Raw genomic sequence first — 17,187 nt, forward strand, 5'->3', positions numbered from 1 at the left:
GGGAGAATGTTCTGTGGACTGATGAGTCGAAAGTGGAACTGTTTGGAAGACAGAGGATACATCTGGCATAAATCAAACACAGAATTCCACAAAAAGAACATCATACCTACGGTCAAGAAATGGTGGTGGTAGTGTGATGGTGTGGGGATGCTTTGCTGCTTCAGGGCCAGGGCGACTTGCAATAATTGAGGGAAACATGAATTCTGCTCTCTACCAGAAAATCCTGAAGGAGAATGTCCGGTCATCAGTCTGTGAGTTGAAGTTTAAACGCAACTGGATTATGCAGCAAGACAATAATCCAAAGCATAGGAGTAAATTTGCCCCTGAATGGCTCATAAGAAGCAAAATTAAAGCTCTGGAGTGACCTAGTCAAAGTCCTGACTTGAACCCGATTAAGATGCAGTGGCACGACCTTAAATGGGGAGTTCATGCTGGAAAACCCTCCAGTGTGGATGAACTAAAGCAGTTCTGCAAAGAAGAGTGGGCCAAAGTTCCACCACAGTGTTGTGAAAGACTGATCTCCAGTTATCAGAAGCATTTGGTTGCAGTTGTTACTGCTAAAGGTGGCAAAACCAGCTGTTAAGCTTAAGGGGCAGTTAGTTTTTCACATGGGTGATATAGGTATTGGATAACTTCTTTGCTTCAATAATAAAAAAATATTTTAAAAAATGATTTTGTGTTTACTCAGGTTGCCTTTGTTTTATGTTATATCTCGATTGAAGATCTAAAACAAATTAGAATGAAAAATACACATAAATAGAAGAAATCAGGAAGGGGGCAAATAATTTTTCACAGTACTGTATATGGGCCTGTCTACTTGAGGGAGTGTAACTGTGCATTTTTGTGTTGTTTGCTGTTGAGGACAAAACAAGCTTTGCAAGTGCCCTTGAGCTACTACATTTTGTTTATTAGATACAATGATGGCTTAAAGACAGGCCTCAAAATGAGAGTAGTGTGTAAAACAGCTCTTCTTTTTAATGTGGGAGGACAAGATGCTTCACTGTATAAAGCCACTGGCTCCAGTCCACATATCTGGTGACTCACCAAGCCTCTTCAGCAATGATCCCTCTGGTGTGGGTGAGTTGGTGGTGTGTGATTGTGATTGTGCATGTATAGTACTATGTGCACAGATCCCACAAATTGATAAAAAAAAATAAAAAAAACACTGACTTTGGTATTAGTAAAATCCAGACAGAGTGATGTGCTCCACTGAGTGCTGTCCTCATTAACAAAAACTAAAAGAATATTCAAACCTGACTAGTGTATTATATTACACTCTGAAGACCTCCACTCTCTCCTCAAAACTATTATTGTAGTCTCTCAGATATAGATTTTCAGTGGGTTTGTATAGTGAGCCCGAATGCACTTAAAGGAACCATTTTTTCATTTGTTCCAGTTTGGGTTGGATGAGTTTTGTGAGCAATAAGTGAACCATTGTTTCAAAGGCCTTACTGTTAAAATTGCTCCTCTAAACACTTCACAACAGATCTGAACTCTTGAGAAATGTTGAAAAGCATGCCAGCTATCATTTTAATGTCTTTTCCTTTGTGCATTAAGATTTCCTGAAGGTCACAGAGGGCCATTCTCTTCTAAAACAGTGAAACTAGCAGTGTGAAGTAGATTACTTGAAAAAAAATAAAAAAAAAATAAATAAAAAAAAGAAATGAAAAAAAAAAGAAAAAAGAAAGAAATATGGATGCTATTGCCCTATGTTGACCCCTGCATTAATAAAACACACTATGTCTTCTGTTTGGCATCTTTTTGACTTCTGTAAGAAAAGAGAAGCAGAATTTCTCAAAGATTAAGGCCAATGGCGTTTTCATTTCAGGATTATTAATCTATGATTGTCATCACAGCTGGTGACCTCTTCACCTCTATCATAATGTAGTCTTTATAATTTCATGGTTAATATTCAATAGGCACTTGTCCTCTGTTCCTAAAATGTGAGAATATGGGAATATCTGGAGGGGACTGTGCGTGTAAAATGCTAGTGAGAAAAAATTTGACTGTAATGCAGTGTGTGTCATGGCACTGGACTCCTCAAACAAATGCAGATGTTTGCCTTTTAGAAAACCCTAAATGGTGCCTCAGTTTCAGATGAGAATTTAGGGATCAGAGCTACTCTGACCACCAGGTTATATATGTGAACTCCTATCTATGGATGCTAAAGTATGGTGGAGACTCAGAAAACAAACTAGGGATGCATATCACCCCTGACCAATTATTTTTAGAGAGAACATATATATGCTTTTCCCTCTCTTTCTGTATTTCTCAATAAAAAAAATAAATAAATAAAATAAAATAAAAAATATATATATATATATATATATATATATATATATATATATATATATATATATATATATATATATTGAGAAATACAGAGAGAGAGAGAGAGAGAGAGCGCATGTATCAGAGAGAATGCCTTATCACATATTGCACTGTTGCCTTGAACAGACATTCCTCTTCAACGACTTTGGCAGCCTTTAAGAACTTATTAAACCACTGTTGCCCAAGAAAGCATTTCAGAGTTTTCTTGGGCAACAGAATGAGGTTGGAGGCAAAGCCTTGTCAAGCAACAGTCTTTATCATAAAAAATCACACATAAAATGTGAGGATGTATATCCATAACAATTACTAGACAGATTTGACATGAAATACTTTTGGGAAGTTGACAAGTCCTGTGGTGTGACATGATATACTCTTAAGAGCATTTTGCTGATTCTTTCAAAATTAGGCATTCAGGTGAGCTTTTATGAGTTCATACTAAAGAAAAAGTGAATGGACATGTTATGCATAACTATGCCGATGTGGATAATGTGATCTAGTTGTTGGCAATGTATGCAAACACACTATTTTGAGAACAGATTTATTTCCTTGCATAAGAGGACCTAAAATACATTTTGGGGGACTCTGGCAATCTTTAAATTCTCATGACAGACAGTTACATTCCTCTCTTATATCAAATAATAAAATGTTCATTATATCTACAGATAAAATGCAAAATATGTAACAGTGATGCAGTGATTTACTTTATCCTGTTTCTTTATTCCACTGGCACACGTTGGGTGTTTTACACTCATCCTACTTTGGTCCAGTTAAAATATATGCTTTCTATCTCCAGTTTTAAGGCAAGAAAGAATAAAGAAACATCCTTAAAGAAATGTTCTAGGTTCAATACATATTTAATCGATCGACAGCATTTGTGGCATAATGCTGATTATCGCAAAAACAAATTTTGACTCGTTCCCTCCTGAGACACTTGCAATGGAAGTGAATGGAGGCCAATCTGTAAACATTAAAATACTCACTGTTTCAAAAGTATAGCCACATGACATAATCAATATGTGTTAACATGATTTTAGTGTGATAAAATCACTTACTAACCTTTTCTGTGTAAAGTTAGATTTAATTTAACAACTTCATTGTCATTACGCCGTAAACCCTACAAGCATAAAAAAAATTTAAGCAACTTTAAAGCTAAAATAATACACACGTTTCAAGAAGAATTAATGTGTGTTTTTATAAAATTCCAAGCTTCACATTTGTGCCTTTAGATTAAACCCTCCAAAAATTGTGTGAGTGAGTGCCTCACTCAAATTTTTTTTTTTTTTAAAGAATATATACACTACCAGTCAAAAGTTTTGAAACACTTATTCTTTATTATTATAATTTTTTTTTTTTTTCACATTTTAGAATAATAGTAAAGTCATTAAAACTATGGAATAACATAAATGGAACTATGGGATTTATGTTGTGACTAAACAAAATCCAAAATAAATCATAACCGTGTTATATTTTAGCATCTTCAAAGTAGTCACCCTTTGCCTAGAATTTGCAGACACGTACTCTTGACATTTTCTCAACCAACTTCTTGAGGTATCACCCTGGGATGCTTTTTAAACAGTATTGAAGGAGTTCCCATCTATGATGGGCACTTTTTTTTAATTTTATTTATTTTTTTATAAATTTTAGTTTTATAATGAAATAAATTAATATGGTGGCACAATTATATGTTTGTCTACAAAACTAATTTCAAACATTTAAGCATACACCTTCAGATCAAAAGATTTTTAAGATCATGAGAAACATTTCAGTCAAGTGTTTCAAAACTTTTGACCGGTACTGTCACTGTCACTCTGTCTGTGTGTGTGTGTGTGTATAAAAAATAGAATTTTTTGGTGGTAATCAACATTATACCACAGATGCTGTCGACTGTGTTTAACTTATATTGAACCTGGAATATTCCTTTACGTAAACAATGCAAATCAATGCATTGGTTTTCACCATCTTTCTGTGAGATGATTTACCTAATACTAGTTTTGCAAAGAGTGTAATTGATTAGACTAAGGAAACTCTTTTGTCTGAAAAGGATACTTCTAACACTAATATCAGTTACTACATGAAAAGACAATACGTAGATATGTAAACTAACATTTAGATTCACACAAATTTTGTCTGAATTACAAGACAACAGATTTCACATTGGAAAAATTAAAACACATAAATATGGGAGCAATTCACAACCGCTTACAGTATAATGTTCCAGTATGTAAGAAATATATAGATATAAAATAAAAAAAATAAAAAAAACTAAAGTAATGACTGATCAATGAAGTGACGGTAGAGAAACACAGGAAGAATTAGAGAGAACATCACAGGACTAAATGTAGACAATGACAAGACTCTAACTTCACACGTATAAGTACAATCTATTATACAACTGTAGTATGACACCATATATTAAATACACACTTTTCTCCCACTCGTATATATCTATGTGTCCCACACTCACAGTTTTTATGGCTTTTGAAGTCCTGATCACTGTGGATAGAGGACTACACCAGTGTACTACAGTAAGTGTGCATATTGAGAGGTGATATTTGGGATTAACGTTAAACAACGTGTGCAATATTAGCGAGCATTTTTTTGAAAGTGATCTTTGGGTACATTTTCCTGGAAAACTCAATGTTGGAATGTTTTTATGAGACAACATTGTTTTCAGTGCATCTGGGTTTAATTCAGGCAATTTTATGGTGTGCATATTTGTGGAATTCCTAAACCACTGGATGACTCTGTGGCTATTTTGCATTTTATCAAAAAGCTTGGCACTTGGACGATTTCAAACAACTAACAAACACTGACATTTTAAGAATGAAACTAGTTTCACCCACAAATATAGAGCCATTTTCTCAAGTCGTGTGGATGTATTGGCAGTTGCATTCATCACCATGCTAAAGTAGACTCAATACATAACATATTATAAGTAGAATCCAGAAACTAACAAACTAAGTCCAGAATGAGTAGAAAGACTCTTTCTAATAAGTTGCTTGATAACCCCACTAGGGTCCAACTACTGTAAGCCTGCTCTCAACAAGACAGTTAAAAAGAAAGCTACTGGAATGTAATCAGAACTATCTTCCACTCTGGGGTGGTGACTTGCAAGCCCAATGACAAGTCTTATGATTGCCTTCGGCTCTGTTCTGCTCATCCTTCGCTTGCTTCTTCTAGGGTCCCAAATCAGTGAGAGGGGCAGCGCCCCCTACATGAATCTCAGGAGGAAAAGCACAGCCCGCAGCATTCCATGCAGATCTCAAGACAATCTGCAGACTCGCAGCATGCATCGATGATGCCGCAGTCCATGTCACAGGGCAGGTCGCAGTCGCCACATTCCTCTGAAGCGCAGCAGCAGCAGAAACACGAGTCGTCTGATGCGCAGGACCCACATGTGGCGCAGTCCAGCATGATGTTACACAGTGTGAGAAACTCACAGAACAGACAGGCCAGGATGCAGTGGACACAGCAATCTGGGCGGAGCAAAGAAAGTTGGTCAATAAAATCTTTGGAGTTTGGAACTCACTGACTTGCACTGTATGGAAATAATGAATGAACGTTGCATTTACATAGCACTTTTCTGAACTACACTCAAAGCTCTTTACACAGTGAACAGGAGAATCTCCTCAACCACCACCAGTGTGCAGCATCCACCTGGATGATGTGACAACAGCCATAGTGCACCAGTACTCTCACCAACAGAGTGATAGAGCCAATTCATGAAGGGGATTATTCAGCCAGGACACCAGGGTTACTCCCCTACTCTTTACGAGAAGTGCCCTATGATTTTAATGACCACAATGGTTTAACATCTCATCCGAAGGACGGTGCCTTTTTTTAGTATAGTGACCCTGCGTTAGGACCCACACAGACCACAGGGTGAGCACCCATGCTGGCCTCCATAACACCTCTTCCAGCAGCAACCTGAGTTTTCCCAGGAGGTCTCCCATCCAGGTACTGACCAGGCTCAACCCTGCTTAGCTTCAGTGGGCAACCAGGCAAGAGCTACAAGGTGATATGGCTGCTGGCATATTTTATAAACGCATCATACATCTATCAAAATATCTTCATTCGTGTTCTGCAGAAGAAAGAAAGTCATACGAGTTTGAGATGGCATAAGGGTGAGTAAATGATGTATTATCATTTCTTGGTGAACTATTCCTTTAATTCAGTGCTAGTGTAAGTAATTTGAAGTTTCTCTCACCTATGCCAAAAAAATTATAGATTTTGAAAAAATATGAAAAGTAGTTTTTCTTTCATATTTGTGACATCAGCGTAGCTCATTGTGTCACTGAGGTGAGCTCTCAGTCTCAGAGCATCACTCAAATTTTTTTAAAACATTTAAATCTTAGGCATCCTAGATACATTTCTGATTGTAAATTTCCATAGAGGTAAATGTTTTTTCTTTATTAGATTGTTTGGTTTAAATCAATTTTTGCTTACTGAGAATTAACTTTGGATGCTGCCTGTACTATTTGAGTTTAAATGAAACAGGCTAAAATAAACAACTAAACATGCATGTGACAGTTTTTCTAAAAATGTATCCCCCTGACCACATCACAATCTTCCTCCCTGTTTCTACCCCATGAGTAAGGTCTGACTCACCATCCCTGGCCTCTGTGGGGATCTGGGAGCTGTTGGATTTGGAGCTACCTTTGCTCCTCTTGCTGCTTTGACTATTGATGGATGGGTTTGACAGCAGCTTTTTGGGGTTTTTATGGGCCGAAGATGAAGACGATGAAGAGGAAGAGGTGGCTCGTGAAAAGGTTCCGTTCCTAACCCTGTTACTGTGAGACTTGCTGTCACTCCTTAGTAGCGTCGCTGATTCTGCTGAGCTTGCTAGCGTGGGGTGTATGGGTGTAGACCGTGCCTGAGGTTGATCTGAGAGAAGAGGGGGGGGAGACAGGGTTATAGCTGGGTTTTATTCTGCTGTGTAATTATTCTCCGCGTACAGCCTAAAGATGTGTTAAAGAAAAACAGCAGCTGCACATTTGTGGCTGGTATACTTAGTTAGCATCTTGTTTCTTCTAAAGGAATTAGCCTTTTTTTCTCACGTGGACCAAACATCTTCCAAAAGACAGCTTTGGGCAGATTCTTGTGTAATACCATAGCACTCTGCTCAAAGATCCCACTGTACGCACATGGAAAGGCAGAGCGCTACAATCTGAAGTTTGAAAGTATGTTTTTTGTAGGTCACCCAAAAAAGTTAATTCTGTCATTATTTACTCACCCCCATGTCATTCCAAACCTGTATGACTTTCTTTCCTCTGCGGAATACTAAAGGAGAAATTTTGAAGAATGTCCCGGTCCCTCTTTTCAATACAATAGTGGATAGTGCCTCACTTTCAAGCTTCAAAAAGGATGCAAAAGAAACATAAAAGAAGGAGCTCAACTTGTGCATCATATTCTAAGTCTTCTGAAGACATACTATAGGTTTTGGTGAGAAACAACCCAAAATATTAACCTTCCTGTTATGTTTGGGTCAATTTGAACTAATCTTAATCTTGTTTGTGGTCAAAATGCCTTTGGATTCACCACAACAATGAATAAAACAATAAATAAAAAAAATTATTAAATTTTTATGATTTTAGTACGTTTTTTATGATACTTGTTTATGCAATGTTAGGGTGTTTTGAGTGATTACTAGGGAGTTGAAAGGGTGTTGTTGGGTGGTTGGTCAGGCATTACTAAATGGTTGCATGATGGTTGCTTACCAGCCAAAGTCAGAAGAGACCATCCCCAAGTCTCTATGACATCCTGATCCCTAGATATGTGTGGGAATGTTTTCAATGGAAATCTATGGGATTTTTTTTTTTTTTTTTTTCAAATGTTTCCATCATTATGACATTTATAATCTGAAATGAAAATTATTTTGAATAAAAAAACATGAATCTGTATTTATTTTTTAAAAGATACAATTTGTAAGTATTCTAATTATCATCTTTTTGACTCAAAATGAAGTTTACTTTATATCTACTCAAAAACAATTGTACTAATTAATACATAGGTGATGCAGATGCAATGCTATTTAAAGTGAAAAAACAAGTCTATTTCAATGTTCATGTTAGTAATCTAAAAGGAGGTGTTGTATATATACTGTACTCTACCGGGTCTTTTTTGACCTGAACAAAATGGTTTTCTCTCAAAACCAAAGGGTTAAGTCACTATTCAGTAAAAAATCTTGTAGTCCGTTGTGAGTGCCTGAGAGAAGATTGTTTTGCGCTTAAACCAGACGTGTTGAAAAGAGGGACCAGGACATTCTTCAGAATTGATCCTTTTGTGTTCCTCTGAAGAAAATCATATGGGTTTGGAATGACTCATGAGTAAATGATTTTTATCCAAAATCTAATTTATCCTTTAATCCAAAATCTAACAGATTACTCCTAAACCAATGACCATTGCCCATTAACATCACACAATTCACATAAAAACCTTATCTTACACCTGTTTAGAGTCTTGCTGACAGTTCAACCACAGCAGGAAACAAAGAGCAGACTGACTGAGATGTATGCCAAAGTGGGGTTCAGTTCTGGGAAAGAGCCTTTAGCATTCAGTAGAGACAGGATTCCTGTCGGGAAAAGCGCATGTGTTTACAATATCCGCTTGATGCTTGCTGGTCTGCAGTTAGCACAGTGTCTAGACTGTAAAACAATGATTATGGCTTATATAATTTTTTGAGATTCACTTTCACCTACTTCACTTTTTCATGTTTGTCTGCCTCCTTTGTAGTTTGTTCACTCTGAATGTTTCTATTTACAGTACTTTTGGTTGCAGAATGTTTTCAGTAAGATGGCTTTTCCCCCAACCAGCTTTAAAGGATCATGGAGAAACATCCCAAAACAAACAGACAAGCACGCAAATGAAGAGACATGAATTAATAAACTGAGATCAAGAGAGCAGAATTGATTTACATATCATTGCTTTAAAGTTGCAGGAAGAGTACACAAAGGAACAAATAAACAAACATTAGATCACTGTTATCCTTCATTTCCCACAGAGAGCGAATGATAAGACAACATATACAAATCAAGCGATAGAACGAAGGTTGCAGGAAACACTTATGTGCTATGAAAATGGAAAATAAATAAAACTACAGAAGTTTAGGGGTCCAAATAGAAAACACTTTAAAAGCAGGATAGCTTTAAAAGATAATCGTAATAAAATAGTCTAAAACTGATGCAAAATAGGCTAGTTAAGACAGTGGTTCTCAACCTTTTGAGTCCAAGGCCCCCTATTGTTCAGGACAATATTTGAAGGGCCCACCTATTTAGGTTAAGATATTTCCATGTTACTTTGACCACTGTGATGACAAAGCAGATGGTTTTCGGACTTTTTAACAAAAACTAGGAATGTCAATATATGAAAATAAATTATCATGAGTAATTTTGTTATTCCAGAAGTTTCAAGAACTTATTAAATTAAAAAGTTGTTGAAGAGAGTTGTTTAATTAAAATAAGGAATGTGATGTCAGTTTACATGTTGTAAAGTTTGTTTTTTAGCATTTTTAGATTTAATTTAGCAAGTTAGATTAATAAAGTTTGTTAACTAATTTTAAATAAATTTAAGTCATCTTGAGCCCCCCTTGGAAGTTTGCAGAGGCCCCCTATTGAGCTAAAATGTCTACTGTAGATCTCAATCTCTATTAGCAAATGTCCGACTTCAGTCAGTAACATTTTTAAGGTCTAATGAAAATTACACCCAAAAAGTACTTTTGTTTCAGGAAATGGCACTATTTAAACAAATACTCAATTAAGTTCTTGAATCTGGGCACAGTATGGTGGACAACTGTTTTAAATGGACCACATTCCATGCAACCTGCCACCGAAAACAAAAGAACGTGTACAGTGATATGCCACGGTGCAGCCGGATCAGGGAAAAGAAAACAGAGACATCTCACCTAAGTTTTGACTAACATTATGATTAAAATGTCAGTGTTTTTTGTGCTTGGTGTGAGGATGTGGCCAAATGTTTTAGCCAGAGCTAGCATTCTAAAGTTCAGACACAGACTCTGTGTGAGTTTACAGCCTACAAATGTTCTAGTGTTCCTCCACAAACTGCTTGCTGAGTTGACTTTGGCAAGCTGTCCACAGCACTTCATATATTTCACTCTTGAGCACTGCAAAAGACTAATTATTCTGGAAGAAAGAAAAACTACGTGAAATGCAGACCTTCAGAGCCAAAGGAAATAAACCCCCAAAAGAAAAACGCTAAATCGAACTTTTGTGTGAAATGTTTTGTTACAGTGTATGTATAGTGTATATATACACAGATCAGCCAAAACATTAAAACCACCTGTCTAATATTATGTAGGTCCCTCGTGCCGCCAAAACAGCGCCAACCTCAGAATAGCATTCCGAGATGCTATTCTTCTCACCAAAATTGTACAGAGCGGTTATCTGAGTTACTGTAGACTTTGTCAGTTCGAACCAGTCTGGCAATTCTCTGCTGACCTCTCTCATCAACAAGATGTTTCCGTCCGCAGAACTGCCGCTCACCGGATGTTTTTTTTGGTTTTTTTTTTGGGACCATTCTGAGTAAATTCTAGAGACTTTTGTGTGTGAAAATCCCAGGAGATCAGCAGTTACAGAAATACTCAAACCAGCCCATCTGGCACCAACAATCATGCCATGGTCCAAATCACTGAGATCACATTTTTTCCCCCATTCTGATGGTTGATGTGAACATTAACTGAAGCTCCTGACCCATATCTGTATTACCTTATGCACTGCACTGCTGCCACACGATTGGCTAATTAGATAATTGCATGGATGGTGGTTGTGCCAGATGGGCTGGTTTGAGTATTTCTGTAACTGCTGATCTCCTGGGATTTTTACACACAACAGTCTCTAGAATTTATTCAGAATGGTGCCAAAAACAAAAAAACATCCAGCGGCAGTTCTGCTGATGGAAATGCCTTGTTAAAAAAATTAACGCAATTAATGTCGTATCCATTTTTTCCCCTTCCTGAGCCTTCATGAGATGGGAGAAAGGTGTCTGGGGTTGTTCCTGGCAGGCTACTTGCCCTACTGGCTCCATTTGGTTAGGAATAGGGTGGGGGCAGAGTCATGGCACCTGCTACCTATCTGGAATAAGTCCAGGCACCTTTGTACAATAAGCAAAACTTCACTAATGTTTTTCCCCACTTTCTGTGGCTAATTGGCACATATACATTTTCAGGGGCTACACACTCGACACAGTTGCACATCCTAGCACAGAAACTAAGGCTGTGTCTCGTTTGGAAGGCTGCGTCCTCCGGAGGTTGTATTTGTTGGCCACATACATCATCGAGGCTGTCTCCTTTCAGAAAAGCGAGTAGGACACTTCGAATGCAGCCTTCGAATGCGACCTTCTTTCGCGGGAATTCAGAGGATGCATGAGGTGTATCCTTCGTGGGCACTCATAAACCACAATTCTTTGCTTCAACGGAAATGTCTAAAAAAAATGTGATTTGCCTGTAAATATGATGTTCAAACGCAAGGAATGTTAATTCCCAAGTTGAAGTACCTCAGTAGATGGGTGCAGAGTATATATTATGTATAATTATATTAATATATAATTAAAATAAAGTATTAGACTAAAAGTACACCTGTAAAATCTATTTTCTTTTCTCTTCACATCATTATAACTCTCCTAAAATGTACCTCATACATTCCCTTCCAGAGGGACTTTGTTCCCTTCTCACTCAAAGCGCTTACGCTTGTTAAAGAGTGGCGTGCTGTCATAGCAACCATGTTACGTTTCGTTTCCGTTTGTCCTACAAAGGCCATCTCGTTTAAACGAGGCTTGTTTAAAGGAGGACACTCGGTAAACTGCAGCCTTCAAAGGACGCGTCCTACCTAGCATGCAGCCTTCCAAACAAGACACAGCCTAACTGTGTGGAGCAGTGCATGTTTCGTCACACGTGACGCGTGTCACGGGCATTATAAACACAGGAGCGGATTTAATGCATGGAGAATGGAGACTTTGCGTGAACCAGTCATAACGGGCAAGCTGTTGTATCTCTTCCCATCGCCTGTAAATGTGCAACTACTGTCAGTCTGACCAGTTTCAAAAGCGGAACCGTGAAAGAGAGACACCGCGTGCATGCATGATAGTGTAGCCGTTCAGCAAACTGCAGACAGGTATACTAGGATGAACAGCATCGAGAAAATAATAATTTTGAGATTTTAAATTTCAGCAAATTAAACTTCAGCCTTCAATATGTTTTATATCTGTATATATAGTGTCTAATAATGCATTGGCAATGTACAGTATACAAGTTTGTCTTGCCAATAAAGCTTGATATGAATTGAATCTGCCCATTTGATTATTCAACAAAGTCCACTGGAAACAGCATGATGCTGTTCAATGTGTTTTAATAACAGCATCATGCTTTCCTAACAGTAAGGAGCAATCTCACTGTAACAATAACCCTAAGATGTCAGCATGTCCACTAATTGTATGGCATGTATACAGATACTTGTATAAAAGATTTATACCTGTAAAATTGTGTCTAATTAACTTTATCTGAGAAAAAAAAAAAAATAATATATATATATATATATATTTTTTTTTTTTTTTTTTTAAATCAATGATGACTAACCAATTTCTTGTGAGTTCTTTAAGACAAAGTATAAATTAAATATATTTATGATGATTTTTGTGTGTGAATAATAGTTTTTAATCCCATCCTATTGCTGCACTAAACATTTCAGGTCATATACGTAAAAGGGAATATTAAGAGGTAGAGTGAAAGAGTTCATTGGAAGAGGTCTGGTGTCCATGCGGAGGCATGTGGATGCAGTGGATTCTATGAAAAATATACACAAACACACCTCTTTCTATTTATATAGTCTAGAAGACAGAACTGGCAATCAACATCTACATTAGATAAAGGCTGAACAGACACATGCCCACAGTGTGCTGGTGTTGGACCTGGCTGAGGTCATACAAACAGCACTCCAAATGACCGGATATCTTGCCTTTCTAAACATCACTCCAGATGTTCAGCTTGTTAAGAGACTATAATTTTTTTATGAAATTGATTAATTGTTTATAAATAAAAGCAATTCCTGCTTCAAGAGGGTAAACATCACCACTGAGTCCATATGTTCAGTATAAGATTGACTGGGTGTTTATAATAAACCTTTAATGTGTATGATCTTGAGTTTGCCAACAGTTGCTGTTTACCCTGGATTTACATGTGACATTTGAATCTGTGAAGCGGGGAATTTCATACCACAACTATGGGTACATGATGATGTTAAAAAAGGGACCCCATTAACTTACATCATCAGTGCTGTGTTGGTGTGATACCCAGAAAAGTGTTACATAGGCCACTTAAAATTTAATCTATGCACAAACATGACATTGAGCACAATTCTTAGTTACTTTTTCAAATTTTCTGACTGTACGGTTATTTCCTTTCAAAGCAACACTTAAAGGGGTAGTTCACCCATAAAATTAAAATTCTCTTATATTTTTCTCACCCTCATGCCATCCCAGATGTGTATGACTTTCTTTCTTCTGCTGAACACAAACAAAGATTTTTAGAAGAATATCTCAGCTCTGCAGGTCCATACAATGCAAGTGAATGGTGGTCAAACCTTTGAAGACACCAAAAGCAACATTAAAGTAATCCATTTCTCTCCAGTAATCAATTATTATTCAATGTCTTTTGAAGAGATCCAATTGGTTTTGCGTGTGAACAGACCAAAATCTAACTCATTTTTCACTGTACATCTTGCCATTGCACGATCATGATTTCAAGCTCAATTACATTTTGGTCTGTTCACACCCAAAACCAATAGGGTCGCTTCAGATTACATTGATTAACCCACTGGAGTCTTATGGATTACTTTAATGTTGCCTTTATCTGCTTTTTGGAGCTTCAAAGATCTGGCCACCATTCACTTGCAGTGAATTGACCTACAGAGCAGAGATATTCTTCTAAAAACCTTCAATTCTGTTCTGCAGAAGAATGAAAGTCATTTTTTTATTTTTGGGTGAACTAACCCGTTAAAGTCATTCTTCTGTATGGGTTAACAGAGTGGCTCAGTAAGAAAAACATAAATATAACATTTATAAAATAACATAAAATAGTCATGTCGAAACGTATTACTTTTGCAGCAGTTAGGCTATTAAATATTAGCATTATAGCTCAATAGTGTATTGGGAGATGTATACGCTAGGGTAGGCTAGCTATTGCAGAATAAATCTTTATCTAAAGTTGTCAAAAGCCTTAATCCTCAATCCTAAAATGGACTGCATTTTCTTGATGTTTTCATATTGCATCTTCAGTCTCTGTGTCTCCACACGGCACGATGCTACCACACTTCGGGCATCAGCAAACAGCATTTAAACAGCATCCAGGTGCACCAAAATACTTAAAACGATGTGTAAATAATGGGGAAACTCCTTTCTTACATGATATTGTGTAATATTTACTCTTATATCAATTTGTGTGGAATTACTCTAATCTGGGGTTTTTGTGACCAGGTGTTTTAGAGAAGGTACTGTAAAAGGCACTGTAATCTTTAATGCCGTGGGAACACATAATCCATAACAATTCCCCATATTAAGCTAATCCTGTCCGAATAGGGCTACTCCATAAAGAAACATTTTCATTGTGACTCATCCCCCTTCACACGCACACCCCTATAAGTGTTTTTCTAGAACTAGAAGTTATATTCTTACTGGCTATTTCAAGGTTAGAAAGATGCATTAGTGCCTCTCAGAACAACTCTGTATTGTATACTGGTTGAGTTACACCCACAGCATTTCAAAGTTTTTTGACCTAAATAAAAGCGCATACGCAGTTTCAGGGTATAAACATATTCAAAGACACTGGGCATTTATTTGAATTTTTTTGGAAAGTTGGTGGTCAGGAATTGAATCCACAATAACCAGTGCTTGAACTGGAAGAAAAAAAGTGCAAGTACTCTCCTTGTTAGTGTTAACATGTAAAAACAAAATGGTTAATAATGTGTTTATTTACATTAAAATACTATTTAATTACATTAAAAGAGGTATTTAAATAACATTTTCAAGGTCTGGTCGTAAATTCCTTCTTAAGATCTGGCTGAAGAACAAATATGACCTTACATCATCTAACAAACAGATTTTGATTAGCTTTGAAAATAAAAACATACAATGTGGGGTTATTGTTTATGAAAACTGAGAAAGAATATTTAGATCGGCTGAAGTCTGTTTCTTTGTCAACACACATAAGAGAACAATGGCAATCTAATGTAGAACTGTCTTTTTACACAAAATAAATATAGCCTAAAACTGAAAAAGAGCATTATATCTGTTTTTCCTTTTTAAACATTTTTATTATCCTCACATTCAATGAGGACAAAATTTGCCTTGTGCAGATAATAATCATTAGAATCGGTGAACAAACTGATTTGATGATATTCAGGATTGAGAATGATTTGGTTCATCAAATCATCAAACATCTTCAGATCGGTGTGCCCAATATGAATAGGCAAGTTACAATCCACATAATCTTTTTACGAGCACTACAGAAAAGAATGGAGAATAAAAGCAAATTTTCCCATGTATTTTCTTCGAAGGTTCAGTTTTCACCATCGTTTTGCCTCTTGTGAAAACATTTTGTGCATATGAGCTGACATCACTTCTGTAACAGGTTTTTTTTTTCAAGTCTGTAGCTTTGACTGCACCCAGCAACTAAGCAATTTGCATAAATACATTTAAGTGAATAAGACACGATAAAATGTGCTCACACAAAAGTTGCTTGTTCATGTTTTCAAGAAAAGTGAAACTTAGCTATGTCCAAACAAGCTTAAACACGCGCGTTTGATGAGCACAGATGCTGTTGCACGTGTTGTTAAACTCACTGCTGAGTTTTGATCAGAGAGCGTTTGGATGTTTACCACAATTTTAAAAAATCATTTAGAAGGTCAGATAAAAGTGACTGGCTTACATTAAATAAAGACATTACATTGTACTGGGAGACTCTGAGAAGTGGTGGTATGCAAGAAAAACTGCCGGTACTCTGCAGAGTAAATTACAGAAGTACTACGTACCACCCCACTTCAAGCACTGACAATAATATGGAGGCATATTTGTGTTATCCTGTGCTGCAGTTTTTGGATGAGCTATTTGACTTAAGAGATGTTACATCGTTTTCATTGTTACTTTGTTTGTGAGTGTATGTGTGTGCGTTTAGGCAGTAAACAGGTAGCGTCAGTCGGTCTCCTGGGCATCTGCCAGAAAGACAGAAATTTCTAGAAAATCCCAAACTTTCTCTGCTGAAAGCCAAAGGGCAAACTACAACACTTAAGACATGTCTGGTGTTCTAGCATCAACAAACATGTATGCACACATGAATACCTTCTCATACATATTTTACCATCTTACAACCACGTCAAAGCTTTCTAATACATTCCCATATGTTTATACAGCCTATACTGAACTACACACACACACACTGGTGCGGCTATCCTTATGAGGAATCTCCAGAGACATAATGATTTTTATACTGTACGAACTACAGATTCTATCCCCTAACCCTAACCCTAAACCTAACTCTCACAAAAAACTGCATTTTTACATTTTCAAAAAAACATAATTTAGTATGTATAAGTTATTTGAATTATGGGGACACTAGAAATGTCCTCATAAACCACATTTATAGCATAATATCCATATAATTACCAGTTTGTAACCTAAAAAAATGTCCTCGTAAACCACCCAAACCTGTACACACACACACACACAAACTAATGTAGCCACAAACCTAGGCAGGCTGTAGATGAGAATAGAGTCATTGATAGTCTGTGTGTACATCCATATTGAAACAGACTGGCTGTCCAATTATTGTCTACCATGTATCACCATAGAGAAAGC

At 36.8% G+C, this 17,187-nt stretch overlaps 1 protein-coding gene across 2 annotated transcripts in view; it reads right to left on the reverse strand.

The window, feature by feature from the left end:
- Positions 1–2,670: 2,670 nt before the first annotated feature.
- mdfi (MyoD family inhibitor) overlaps positions 2,671–17,187 on the reverse strand; it is a 51,215-nt gene continuing 36,698 nt past the window's right edge. The window contains exons 4-5 of one of the 2 annotated variants that reach the window (XM_051676195.1): positions 6,940–7,215; positions 2,671–5,807 (exon numbers count right to left, since the gene is read on the reverse strand). In XM_051676195.1, the coding sequence (XP_051532155.1) occupies positions 5,554–5,807; positions 6,940–7,215 (530 nt within the window). In that variant the 3' untranslated portion in view covers positions 2,671–5,553. The remainder of the gene's footprint in view (positions 5,808–6,939; positions 7,216–17,187) is intronic. The other variant, XM_051676193.1, reaches the window with a different exon arrangement.

Source organism: Myxocyprinus asiaticus, chromosome 37 (assembly GCF_019703515.2).
Source record: "Myxocyprinus asiaticus isolate MX2 ecotype Aquarium Trade chromosome 37, UBuf_Myxa_2, whole genome shotgun sequence".
NCBI classification, from domain to species: domain Eukaryota; kingdom Metazoa; phylum Chordata; class Actinopteri; order Cypriniformes; family Catostomidae; genus Myxocyprinus; species Myxocyprinus asiaticus.